This window comes from Cebus imitator, unplaced genomic scaffold, assembly GCF_001604975.1.
Source record: "Cebus imitator isolate Cc_AM_T3 unplaced genomic scaffold, Cebus_imitator-1.0 Scaffold334, whole genome shotgun sequence".
Taxonomy (NCBI): domain Eukaryota; kingdom Metazoa; phylum Chordata; class Mammalia; order Primates; family Cebidae; genus Cebus; species Cebus imitator.
The window spans coordinates 1,002,390-1,016,502 of NW_016107649.1; the positions used below are offsets into that span (position 1 = coordinate 1,002,390).

General features: G+C 38.7%; 1 protein-coding gene across 4 annotated transcripts in view; it reads right to left on the bottom strand.

The window, feature by feature from the left end:
* RCAN2 (regulator of calcineurin 2) overlaps positions 1–14,113 on the bottom strand; it is a 287,946-nt gene that overhangs the window by 16,029 nt on the left and 257,804 nt on the right. For all 4 annotated transcript variants that reach the window (XM_017505130.2, XM_017505132.2, XM_017505129.2 and 1 more), the window contains 2 exons: positions 9,155–9,328; positions 7,206–7,377 (listed from right to left, as the gene is read on the bottom strand). In XM_017505130.2, coding sequence (XP_017360619.1) covers positions 7,206–7,377; positions 9,155–9,328 — 346 coding nt within the window. The remainder of the gene's footprint in view (positions 1–7,205; positions 7,378–9,154; positions 9,329–14,113) is intronic.

Below are 14,113 nucleotides of genomic sequence, written 5' to 3' on the forward strand. Positions count from 1 at the left end.
TTTAAGAAAATAATTAGAGTTATTTTTGATGAATAATTGATGAAATAATTGGAGTTCACCTGTCTTTCCTCCTCCTCCTCCTCAGTTCTGATCTATATCAAAGTAGGAAACAAAAAGGGGTCCTTGGTAAGGTGGGGAAGGGGGAGGATGAGAGTGAGCGAGACAGCAGGAGAAAGAGAAGAGAAAGAGCATACTCAGAAGTTTTGGTATAAGGGTATATTTCAATATAAGAACATTCGCTTATCTTCTGGAGGTTTCTAATACTAGATTGGGGACGGCAGGTATTTATCTTCATCCCCTCCTGAGATATTTAGGACCCAAAGTATTTCATGGGATCAGCTGATTGACTGAGGATCTCAATTAATGGTTGAGAAAAAGAAGCAGAGCTCCAGAGGGAAGATATGGGCAAGAAAAACTAAGGGCAACATGGAAGGGAAGGGGGTGGGAAGATAAAGAGGGAGGAAGACCAGAGAAAAGGGGCTTATCAACACTGGGTGAGAGGAAAGTGGCGGAGATGAAGAAAGGGGGAGCTGCCTGGGAGAGCCCTCTGTGGGCCGAGTTGTCTCTGGGACTGGCCCATCCTTTTCTCCCTTGCCCCATGTTAGGGGCCCAGACCCCATAACAACTATGAGGACACACACACACACACACACACACACACACACACACACACACACATCTATAAGAAAAAATGCAAGAGTAAGTACTACAATTATTCTTTCTAAAAGTACTTTTTTATGGGCAGTAGAATTTGTTATTCATCTTTTCCCAGCTTTTTGTAATGTGTCTTTTCTGTTTTTGTACAACGTACACATTTTACCTGTAAAATTAGAAAAGGCCAAATACCACATGTTCTCACTCATGACTAGGTATTGAACAATGAGAACATATGGACACAGGGAGGGGAATATCATACACCAGGGCCTGTTGGGGCGTGGGGAGCCAGGGGAGGGATAGCAGAGGGTGGGGGGATTGGAGAGGGCTAACATTAGGAGAAATATCTAATGCAGATGACAGGGCGATGGATGCAGCAAACCACCATGGCACATGTATACCTATGTAACAAACCTACATATTCTGTACCTGTACCCCAGAACTTAAAATATAATACATTAAAATAAAAATAATAAAATACTCAAATATAAAAAAAAGAAAAGGAAGTATTTTAATATTGCTACTCCATAATGATGGGAGATAAATTAATGAACTATATGCTTAAAAGAATAGCCTCTTAAAACATTTTTTCCAGGAACAATTCTTTCAAAGGAAATGGGAAAATTTGAACATGTGCTCTGGAATCCCAGTCTGATTCTCTTATGTGGGATATGACACAGAGAGACTGTGCTAATGGGAACACTGGACATTTGCTGTTTTAGTTCCCTATTGAATCTGTGATCAGAGAATATAGCAATTGCTAAACAAGAATCGAGGCCTTATATAATATTCATACCACATGCACCAAAAATATAGGTGCTCATGTATATTTTAAAAACTGAATTTTTTTCTATCTCTGAATCAGACCCTGGAATAGAAAATGTTTCTTTGGCATAGGTTACGTTAGTTAATGGAATGTCTTTTTCCATTGGGAGAAACACTGTGCCAAGCAGTGACACCAGCAAAATTGCCTTACTATGTCATGTTTTGATACAGAAGAATTTCAAAAAAAAATCTAAATATAGCAGACATACGTAACTTGAAACTCAAGCACCATTTTAAAAACCCTCCTCTGCAGTTAACTAAAATTGATCTTCCCAACAAGAGCTAAAAATAGCAGGAGGGGAAAAAAAAAGAAGAGACAATGACTTTTCATATTGCTCCCTGCAGGCATTTTCAGTGACAATGAACATGACCTTCCAGAGCCATCTGAGAGAGCAGAATAAAGTTGGCATTTTGCTTCCCACCTCTGATTTACTGTCCATTTAGTGCCATGCATGCATCTCTATTTTACCATTTTCTGCCGATTGGTGCGGATAAACTATTTTGCTAGGCTGGGTTTTTATTTGTCCTATTTTGTTTTACATCAGAAAAGAACCTGGCACTGTACTGCTTCTGAAGTCAGGAACAACAGATATTTTAAAATAAATATTCAACTCATAATCCCCTCAAGGTCAGAGCCCATCTGATTCTGTCTAGGTCACCGTTAAACTGATGGGCTTCTACACATCCACTGGGGGACTAACAGAAACACGCAAGGATTCTGTTTTACAGAGACAATAGCTGTTCCTTAAACAGAGCAGAGGAAGGCAAATTTTGATCTGCACATCCCGCTGGACACTAGAAAAAAGCATGGAATGGTACCGTAAGGAATAGATGCAGTAGTGTGTTTTAGTGGGTGCCAAAACGTAGCAAAATAAAATGTGAGGGGAGCAAAAGGCATAAGTTGTTTTGCATTCTTAAATTTCTCTTTTACAGCAATCTTAAATTTCTTCTAGAGAAAAATATTTCACTTTCCAGGGTAAGGGTACTGGCTCAATCAATCCTTTATTCCTGTTGCTAGTGGCAGAGGATATATTTTATTTTAATTTAGTAGCTGTACAGCCTTGGGCAAGTTACTTAACAACTCTGCCTCGCATTCCCAGCTGTATAATGTAGGACAATAATAATACCTGTTGTTGTCTGTGAACATTAAATAATATTGTAAGGTATTTACAATATTATTGTAATATTGTAAATATTACAATAGTGCCTGGCACATAGTACATAATTTATCTTCATCCCCACATAAAGTCATTATTTTTATTTATTTTCTAATGTATAATATCTGCTTTCTGGATCAAAGAGAATGGTCATAGAGACAATGATTAAGGATGTTTAAAATTATGCCTCTCATAGTTTTCAGAATATAAACTTCCTCTAGGTATAATAAACAGAATTGAGAGACACTTCTTGAATATAATATGGCCCTTGTCTCCTGTTGTAACATCTTCTAAAGTATTTCAAAGGATTTCAATAACACCCACAGGTTTGGGTCTGAACATGGTTTCATTATAATTGCACTGTTTTATTTATGTTTGTTCCTCGGATCTCTCTAGAAGTTTTCAGGAATCGGACTTGTTCCTCTCTGAAAGAAGGTCACCTCTATTCCTCTTTAAAGAACTAGAGACTGTTCTGCCCCTTGCTTGTCTGAGATAAGGCCTGGATCCTCACCTTTTCATTTGTTCTCCACCAAAGGGTTCTAATAAATTGTGTCATTGCCTTTGGGGGCAGCCAGTCAGTTGACTTTGCCTGAGTCCCTTCTCACTCTGGATCCCTGCTCCATGATGTTCTTTCTTTAGACTTTTTTTCCCAGTAGCTTTAGATATCTACATACCTTCTCAATCACTCTGCTTTACCAATTAAACACTGTTAATCATTCCTCTAATGCAAAACTACATTGCTTTGATCATCTGAGTTGCTTTTCTCTGCTCTCATTCTAATTTGCTTCTGTACTTCTGGAACTGAGGTAGTCATCCTTTAACATGAAATTAGTTATAATTTGTTACTGAAGTGATTCTGTCAAAGGATTAAAAATAAATTTTAGTACATCACTTTTTTAAAATGAAAATGCTACAAGTCCTCTAATTATATAAAATATTAATTTAATGCTTCCTGAATGAGTCTGGCTAAAGCTACAAGAAAGCAACAACTTGTCAGTAAAGAAACTATCTCTAGACAAGCTAATACCTCTGATCTATTCATTTATTCATGCATGCATTCATTCCTCCAATATTTATTGAGCATCTACTATGTGCCAGGTACTTTCAGGTGCTGAGAATACCAAAATGGATGAGTATGCATTTTTTTTTTCCCTCAAGAAGAGAAGACAGTAAGTTGAACAATAGAAACTTATTATAAGAAAGCATGAACATTTGTGCAAAGTGACAGGAGGAGACTGAAGGAGCAACCTCTTGCCTTGGCACTTGGTTCAGAAGGGGGCAGAGACCCAGATATGCGTTGGGGAGGAAGATGCCATGGAGAGGAGGCAGGGCCCTCATTGTTGAAGCTGAAACAATCTCTAATTTAATCTCTGATATTTTCAACTCAATTGTTGAACATAAATCATGTATGTATGTGGCTGAGGAAGCTTCGAGGATATAGAAAAGCGGGGGCAGGAAACAAAGACAAACAGCCCCAAATTGCTAGCAAGCAACAGAGAAAGATATCCTAGAAAATACATCCAGATTACAGCTGTTCCATGGACGCAACATCAGTCACAATATCAGGAAGCCCTCAATATTTGCTCTTGTACCCAATGCACAAGTCTCCATTTGCACATTTACCAGACACTAGGTTATGCTTTCTGGAAGTTTAGGTTGGTGTTTGTTAGAAATAATTCTTGATTCAGGGCTAGAATAAATGTTTGCCAGAGTCAGAGCAGAGCAGGCCTGAAGTCAGGCAAGCCAACCAGTATCCTTGATAGAAGGCCACCTGGCAAAGTGGTGAAGTTTACTCTCTGGAGTCAGGAGAGCCAGGGTTTGAAGTTTGACAATGTCACCAACCAGCTGTGTCACCTTGGGAAAGTTCATGCTTCTTTCTACAGCCTAGTTTTCTAATCCATAAAATGGGGATAACAATAGGTCCTATCTCTGTGCTTATCACAAAGCAGGGCCCTTCAAAAATGGTAGACGGTACATTTATTGTGACAAAAGAATGTGGGTGCTATAGATTAGCTGCACAATTAAGGTAAAAGTCAGCATTTTAAATATTGTTGACAAGTTATTTACAACTTGGAACTGCCCTCCCCCCCAACACCCTTCTTATTTTTTTTTTCTCTGTCTCTTTAAGACCATTTCCTTCCTCCCTTTTTCTTTCTCCCTCTTCTGTGTCAGGCTCTGTGAGCATCCTTTCTGGGACTAATTCCCATCCCATCTGTGCCTTCTGCCTCCATCAGTCCCAGGTCACATTTGTCCCTGTCTGTGCCTCCCAGAGCCTGGATTCAGCTCCGTCAGCCAGTAAGGGTGTCTGGAACTTGCCCCTAGATTTCTCTGCATCAATCTTTGTGAATGCTGACAGCAATAAGTGCTCATTCACATTCTTGATAAAAAATAATTTGAATTTTACTGGATGATCAGCTCCACATGAGTGAAGTAGAGTCCAGCTGGAGTGTGATGGTCAGAAAGTCTGACATAGCTTGAGTCCCCTTTCTAAACAGTGAAGTAGGAGGAGCACAGCATTGGGGGCTCTGGCTCTTTCATTGGCAAATCAGCTCCCTGTTTTGTTCTGGGCCTCAGTTTCCTGTTCTGTAAAATGCAGGTCAGACTCCTAGGTCCTGTAGCCAAGACCTTAGTGATTCTATAAAGAGCTCTGTTTGCTGACATTCAAAACGCCTCTACAGAGTGTTAAGATGTGTCCTTGTCAATATCTGTGCATAGGAGTCAAACTGGCAGCTCCAAGGACCTTGGCTGAAGTTGGTCCATTTGGATGGGTGTGCTTGTTTCTGCAACGTCCTGAATGACTGTGAGAAAGGGCTTCAAAAGGCTTCGTGTGAGCAGACTCGATTTACTTTACACCACTGTGCAATTTTAAGCATATCACGCATGTGGCTTTTTGAAGGAGTGTCTAAAATCAGGATTCTGTATGTGAACTAGATGTTCAAGGAAATCATATTTCACTAACATCTCCCTTATTATAATATTGCTTCTTTCATCAGCACATCTTAGACATACCTACTGCTTCTTTGAAGGTAAAACTTATGGCCACTTTAAAGGGTCTGAGAAGCTGAGTGATGTGATGGTGATTACAAAGAAACCTCCACTGAGCTTGCTCTTGAAACTTCTATAATTTAATTTTCAGGCCACACATACAACGTGGCAATTTTCTTGCAAGGAGTGCTTATTAATCATATTGGCATCATCTTAATCTGGGTACCTGGTAAGATGACCAGATTTTCTTGGTTTGCCTGGGAATTTTCTGATTTTAGCAGTGAAGGTCCTTTAGCCAAGGGACTCCTTAATCCTGGAGAAACCAGGACAGTTGGTCACCATAATTCCTAGGGTTCTCAGATTTTGGCCTATACAAGAATCAACACATGTGATTATTAAAACTGCAGATTTCTGGGATGGGCGATTCTGGGCCAAATGTTCTCCTGTCGCATTAAGAAACGCTGGTAAGAACCTATGTTTACTATTCTTGGTACTTGGCATTTAGCTACCAGTGATTCTTAAACTCATCTGCAAATTAGAATCACCTGGGGAGCCTTTAAAACATACCAATACCTGGACTTTACCCACATCAAATTAGACTCTCTTGGGGGTAGGGTCAGGCATTCAGATTCTATTTTTAAAGCCCCTTCTTATCCCAAGATAACCAGCAGCAGATAGAGAAGACATAATGGCCATTAGTTACCACTCAATTCACAGTGCTAAAAATCTCAGCTGCCACCTGGCTTCAGCCCCTTCAATTTCTATTATTTCCTCTCCTAACATAATACAGGAAAAAATACTTTGGGGTGCAAGGTGGCATCATCTGCTGAAACTGAGGGCAATATTACTTCTAGGTACAAAGCCTAAAGAAACTTTTGGAAAACTGCATAAAGATGTACAAGAATGTTAACTGTTACTTTGATTGTTATAGCCAAAACCTGGAAATAATCTAAATGTCCATCAACAGGAAAGTGACTAAGTAGAGTGTGGTGGTAGATTCATATTTTAAAATACGACACTGCAGTGAGAATGGTGAATCATAGCTCCATATGCCAACCTCAGAACAAAGTGACCATAAGTTTTTTTTTAAGTTAGAGGCTGCCGTGACTAACTTCCTAGGGACTTGGAGGTTTCACTTTGGCAGGCAGGTTTTCTTGTAACAGGGGGTTCCTGAGTGTGCACTAACACTGTGACAGCAGTAAAACTGGGTTGCATAGCATAGATGCCACCTTCCAGCTAGCAGTGCTCATTTTGTCTATTCTGAGGAAACAATTTCCTCCTGGTATAGAGATAAATCCCACAAGAATTAGGTAGTGTTGCTGGATCTTAAAATATCTGCATTGCAATCCAGAAGCTGCTCAGACTTGACATCATTTTAGTATAGGTTCCCAAGTTGCTTCTGAACAGGTGCAAAGTCTGATGCTGCATCCTCATCCATCATTCCCTCTCATTGTCCACAGAGAGCAATAAATCCATTAGAAATGCAGATGTTACTGTGAACCCAGGATTTCAAGCCTGTTAATCCCATTTGGCTTTTCTAGGTTGCTGACAAGTGTTTATTTTAAAATGGGCCACAAAGCTTACCTGGTCCTAGTTTGGCCACAGCATAGAGGAGGTCGTAGTTGAGGACTGGTGTGGCATCGTTGATGGGCTGCCAGCCAACAGGTGGGGAGGAAGGGGGCGATATGAGAAATTGTTTGGCTGGCTGGGGTGGAGCCAAGTGCAGTTTGTCTCCATCTGTCTCTGGAGTCTGAACCTTGCAAATAGAGTAGAGATGAAGACACTTATTCATCATGGCTTCAGATGTGTCATTTTGGCACATTAAAATGTGAGTTTGGTTTCAGCCTGTGACAAATGAACCAGACTGTAATAATAATTACCACTTACCACATACCATGTGCTCAATTGCCTTATTTAATCCTGAAAACAGTGGATTTCAATCTTTACTGTATATCAGAATCACCTACAGTCCTTACTAAAACACAGATTACTGAGCCCCCAACCCCCATATTTCTGATTCAGGAGGACTGAGGGTTTGCATTTCTAATAGGTTCCCAGGCAACGCTGATTCAGCTGCCAGTCCACTGCCCCACTATACACCTGCCAAATGCTTCCTTTTCTCCTTCTCTATTTTCCTCCTTCCTTCCTTGGTGAAATTCACGTAACATAAAATTAACCACTTGAAAGTGAACAATTTAGTACATTCCCAATGTGCAACCTCCTCCTCTATCCAGATCCAACGTCTTTTCATCACCTTAAAGGAAATCCTGCACCTATTACTACCAATACTACCATTACCAGTTACTACCGTTCCTGTTTCCCACTGGTCACTGGCAACCACCATGGTGCTTTCTGTCTCTACAGATTTTACCTGTTCTCGGTATGTCTTATAAGTAGAATCACAGAATATATGAACTTTTGTGTCTGGCTTCTTTCCCTTAGTGTATGTTTTCGAGGTTCATCCACATTGTAGTATACATGAGTATTTTAGTCCTTTTTATGGATGAATAGTATTCCATCATATGGATATACTATAACTTGCTCATCCATTCACCCATTGCTGGACATTTGTGTGGTTTCCACCTTTTGCCTATTGTGAATAGTGCTGTTGTGAATGTGTGTGTACATGTGTTTGTTTGAGTACCTGTTTTAAATACCTAGGAGTGGAATTGCTGGGTCAGATGGTAATTTGATGCTTAACTTTTCAAGGAACTGAGTGAGGTTTTAAAGACGAGGAAACTCAGATTTGTCCACATCACACACATTAGAACAGCAGTGATGGAATTTGAACATGGACGCAGGGCCAACGTTTATGTTCTTGGCACTGTGCCATCTCTGTAGAGTCTAAAGGTGGAAAGCATACTTACAAATCACTTTAAAAAATGGATCAAGGTATCTAGTGATGAGGTGAGAGCACTAATGGAACATGATGGGTATTGATTTCTATTGCTGTGAACTTCATAAGCATTGCCAAGAATTGCCCATTTCATTTTGGAACAGCTAGAATTGATTTTTGGATGAAATGAATTAATTTCCATATATTTGTAACCTTTTCTCATAATATGATTCACTGAAAAGTTATACATTCCACTAAAGCTGTCATATAATTTAAGTTTTAATTATAACCCTGATAGGAAGGTTAGGAGTAGCTGTGATTAGATCATTCTTATTATAACTACTAGCTGGCGTTTATTGTGCATTTACCAAATACTAGGCATTTAAACACAAAATAATTCATGCACTCCTCATAACAACAGTATGAGGAATAGATCTTCATCATCCCCACTTTACAGAAGAGAATATGGAGCCCCAGTGAGGTTGTGTAACTTGCTCTGGTTGCCGGCTCTCAGAGCCTGTTTTCTAAGCCACTAAGCTGCCCTTGTCTGGGAATCATGACGTGGATCTATTTTTCAGTGAATTAATTTATAGATTACCAACCAATCTGAAAGTAGAAAGGGCTTCAATTTACATTTTGAAATGGTAAATATTAATGTAGGACAAAAAAGAATAACTTTGGTAAACAATTACTTTACCTGTGCAAAGTAGAGTTTTAATTTTTTCCCTCTGAATTGGGTTTCATGAAGCTCTATCCTAGCTCGGGCTGCAGATTTAGGATTGCTGAAGTTTATGCGGACACGTCTGAAACTCTTAAATAGCTGGAACGTCACACAGTCATCATAAGTCCGGAACAGTCCCTCAAATTTTTCCTGATAAAAACAAACACAGAGGAAAATTCATTGGTTATATGGCTGGTATGATGCATGTCTGATAAAAACAACCAAAAAAGTGGGCTGTTTTTAATATACAGTTTAAATAGAACACCAGTAATGTGTTTTGTTTTGTTTTGTTTTTCATCTGTAGATCTGTTACCAGCTGTAAAACATGCCTGTGGATTTAGCTGAAGGATTTATAATCTTGATGTAAGGTTCTCTAGAGGATCAGTGAATAGGGTTCAAAGTACATGAAACATTTTGAAATTATGCAAAATGTTGAGGATTTCTATAGAGGGCAGGGATTGTAATGATCATCAGATTCTCAAAGAAGTTCATTATCTCCAAAGTACTAGGGTTACTGAATAGAGCACATGGTAAACATTAGTGCTTACCGGTCTTGGGGGCACTTCTATTTTTTTTTTTTTTTTTTTTGAGACAGAGTCTCTCTCTGTTGCCCATGCTGGAGTGCAGTGGTGTGATCTTGGCTCACTGCAACCTCTGCCTCCAGAATTCAAGTGATTCTACTGCCTCAGCCTCCCAAGTAGCTGGGATTATAGGCATGCACCACCACACCCAGCTAATTTTTGTATTTTTTAGTAGAGATGGGGTTTCATCATATTGGCCAGGCTGGTCTCGAACTTTGGACCTCAAGTGATCCACCTGATTCAACCTTCCAAAGTACTCGGATTACAGGTATGTGCCAGACCAAGAAGGGTGGGCACTTTTCTTGCCTAAAAATATGAGATCCACATCACCCAGTTTCCTAGTCAGGCAGTACCATCTGATTAGTCCTGGTCAGTGAAATATGTGCAGAGAGCAGAAGAAAGCACTCAAGTAATTTTTCAGTCTCTTTCTCTGAAGAGGCCATGTGTTTCAAATGGTACAGCTGTCAGAAACAGGATTGTCTTCACTCTGGGTCCCTGAGTGGCTGTATGAAGCAGAAATAGTTTTCTCCCTACTCCGACCCCATTCTATAGCCAACTTTGCCTTAGCAAGGAAAAAAAAAACATCTCTATTGCATTAAATCACTGAGATTTGAAAATTATTTTATTCCTACAGCATAACCAAACCTATCACAATACAAAGCAATAATTTAAAAATTTAGACTGAATGCACAATTTCAATTCAACTGAATAAGTGTCTATTAAATGCTCACTTTGTATGAGGCATGGTCCCTCTCTAGGCTTTAAGAGGATACAGAGATGAGCACCACATTGCTCTGACCCTCAACCATTTAATATGTGAAGCAGATATTCACAAGTAAGAGAACAACCAGAACACTGAGGAAAGGCAGAACAGGAAAACTAGAGAATTAAAAATATATACATATATATACATATATATCACTGGGGAAAGGCGTACTATGTGTGTGTGTGTGTGTGTGTATGCATGCTAATGCTATCTGTCTAATGTCTGGTTCCTCTTACCCAAAAAATATCCTTATTATAAGAAAACTAGTATATGTTGTAAGCTAGTTTGTTCTTAATAAAGAAATTGCCACTAAGGAAATTATATATAAGCAACCTGATCAATAGTAAAAGGTAATTTCTCATAATAGTGAGTACAAGTAAGAATGGAGATGCATGCAATATTAATACTGCAAGATTCACAGAATTATAACTAGGAATGGACTTAAGAGATGATGAACTCAACCTTCTACTTCTCACCTCCATCATTTTACTCATCAGAACCCTGAGATCTAAAAAGATAAGGACCTACCCATGGGCACATGGAGAGTCAGTGGCAGAGCCATGACCAGGCCAAAGTCTTTGTGACCCTGTCAACTCTATAAAGAATTATACTGTCAGGTTGATAGGAGGAGATGCTTGTTTTAATAAGAGCAAGAGATGGATAGCAATACACTGACCCACGTCTGAAGAGTGACCATATCTAAGAGAATCAACATAGTGAGGTGGGGTTATAAAACCACTGACTTCTGAGGCTGCACAGGAAGAATAACTCAAATGTCAGGGAAGGTCTTCCTGCCTCTTGAGCATCCAGACGAACTTGTCTCAGACCCTCAAGCCCATGTTGGTGATGCTTCCATACCCTGCTGCCCATTTCTGAGAATCCCCAGACTGCAGCTTCCCCCTTGTCCCTCCCATCTTTGATTCCTGTGTCTGTCCATACTATTCTCTTTTATACCAATCCAAGGACCCCAAATAATACAGTGAAAGCTTTTGCTTTTTTAATGACATTTGTGGAGATTTGAAGGGCTCTTTCTGTCAATTTCAGTTTTTTTTTTCTTATTCTCCTATTCCCAAGATGAAAAAAACAAGAATTTTTTCTTGTCTTATGCAGAGCAGGCTTTTTTTTTTTCCTCCCCTCATCTCTCAAGCCTTGGGATCAGCCAACTCCCAGACTCAGGGCTTCAGCTACCACTCCAAGGAGGCTCATTATGGAATTTTGTGTTTTCCTGATTAGAAATCCTGGTGACTAAAATGCATTCTGTTTCCTCATAATGAGAGTACTCTGAACTGGTCAAATTACAGCTGGTAGTTTGATTAGTTTGGGAAGCTTTCAGGAATAGAAGGAATTAAGAGATTAAAAACTCTTGTTTCTATGTAGAGTATCATTTTTTAAGGACAGAATCCTTGGGTCTTCTTTGTGGCTGGTATGTTTTTCCATTTCCAGGTTGGGAGTTCCACCTTCTCATCACCTCTCCAACACTAAGCATGGGCGGTTAAGGCCAGCCATTGAAAGTGAGGTTGCTTTTTCCTTTGAGTCTAATTCCTTCCTTTTCATTTCATATTTCTTTTTTATGCTTCACATCTCATCTTATCAGAGCTGTTTGACCTCAAGTGCCCGCATTAGGAGAAACAAATCAAAAAGTCCAGGTTTTAGGCTTAGGGGGTGCTGACAATGTGCTAGTGTGTTCTTAATAAAGAGAAATTTATTTTGTGAGGCCTTGGCAGACTTCAAGAACATCTTGTTCCCACTGATCCTCAATAGAGGGCTCCAGGCAACAACTCCCACTGAGTTAGAGTTGGCCATTGACATGAAACTCTTTGATATTCATTGTTTTGGGCTTAGACTGAGAAACAAAAGAAGCTCTTGCACCAAATCTGGGTGGGCCAGGGTTTTCAGCGGATCATATGGGGCTTAAAGTCCACAATGATAATAATAAACAGCTGACAGTTACTCAGCATGTTCTCTTTTCAGGCCTTTTGGGAACTTTATTTGTAGGGGGTGACCGTTGTCCAAGAATGGGGACTTCCTATCCTTTTCTATTTTTGTTTCCATTAGTGACAATACAAACATATCATTTGCTGAGGCAACAGGATACCAGACTAAATTAGTTAGAGGCAGATCCAGCACAATGAAGCCACCAGATGTACCTGTAAACAGTGTCACCAAAAGCACTGGCTGTAGGAATTCTCCACCTGCCATTACAGAAAATCTTCTATGGTCTTGATGCCCAGGGACATTCTCACCAGGGACACAATAATAATTTGTCTCCAGTTCTGTTCCCCAACAAATCCAGTAAATTCTTAATTTCTCCTCAATTGTTAGTTCTCTTTGTAGCTTCCTGTTTGAATAAAGTTCTATAGCAGCAATCTCAAGCTCTTTGGTTTTAGGACCTGTTTACACTCTTAAAAATTATTGAGGATCCTAAAGAACTTTTGTAAATGTGGGTTTTATTTAACAATGCTTATAGTACTAGAAATTAAAACTGAGAAACTTGAAAGTATTTATATATAAATCAATTTAAAAGTAAAAATAATAAGTCCTTTATTTGTTAACATAAACTTTTTAGTGAAAATAACTGTTTTCCAAAATAAGAAAAAATTTTAGTGAGAAGATTGACATTGTTTCACATTTTTGCAAATCTCTCTTTAATTTCCAAATTAATACAAGACTCCTGCAATCTCATATCTGCTTTTGCATTCAATCAATTTCACCAAGTTGTTTTGACTGAAGGATATGAAGAAAAGATGGCCTCATCCAAATACATGGTTGAAAAGGGGTGCAGTATTTTAATAGCCCTTCAAATAATTGTGAGTATTCTTCTTGATATCTCATCAAAATTCAACAAATAGTAGTTTCTTAAAGTGTATTACATAATCAAATAACATTTTTATCTAATTTTAAGATCTATTTATCTGTTTTGCACTTTGAATAAATTTTAACCCATACAATGATTTCAGAATAGTATACATTAATCATTTAGAAAATATTGGTTCCCCGAGTTATGTTGGTCTTCCAAAGCAACCAATTTCAATACTATATTAAAAATCACATTCATTAGTACTATAGTTTGGTGCAAAAGTAATCACAGGTTTTGCCATTATTTTTTATCTACCATCTATCTTATCAAAAAGTCTTTAGAAATTCAAAAGCTGTGGAATTCACATTGGTGGGTAGAAGTTTTCTAAAATTTTAATTTTTGCTTGACAGCTCATTCTTCATTATTGGCAGCACACACTGTCAGTTATTTTTCTTATAGTAGCAGATTTACTTCATTCATTATTTTTGAAAAATTGCCTGCCAAATACCTAAGTCTCCATAACCATACTTTGCTTGTCAGTTGTTTCTGCAAGTAAAAATGGTGTTCCATGAGAAAAGTACCAAGGGCAGCTTAGGACAACTTAGAATGTTTCCTCCGGTCAAACATTGTATTTCAGGATGCCACAGAAGTGCTTTTCATGTGTACTTCCTATTTTGTTTTTCAGAATATTACAAAGGTGTGTGCTTAAGGATAAAGAGTTAATAAAATAAAACATATTGCCTTATCAAGGACATTTCTAAGTAGAATTGGCATTTTCTTTCTTTTTTTTA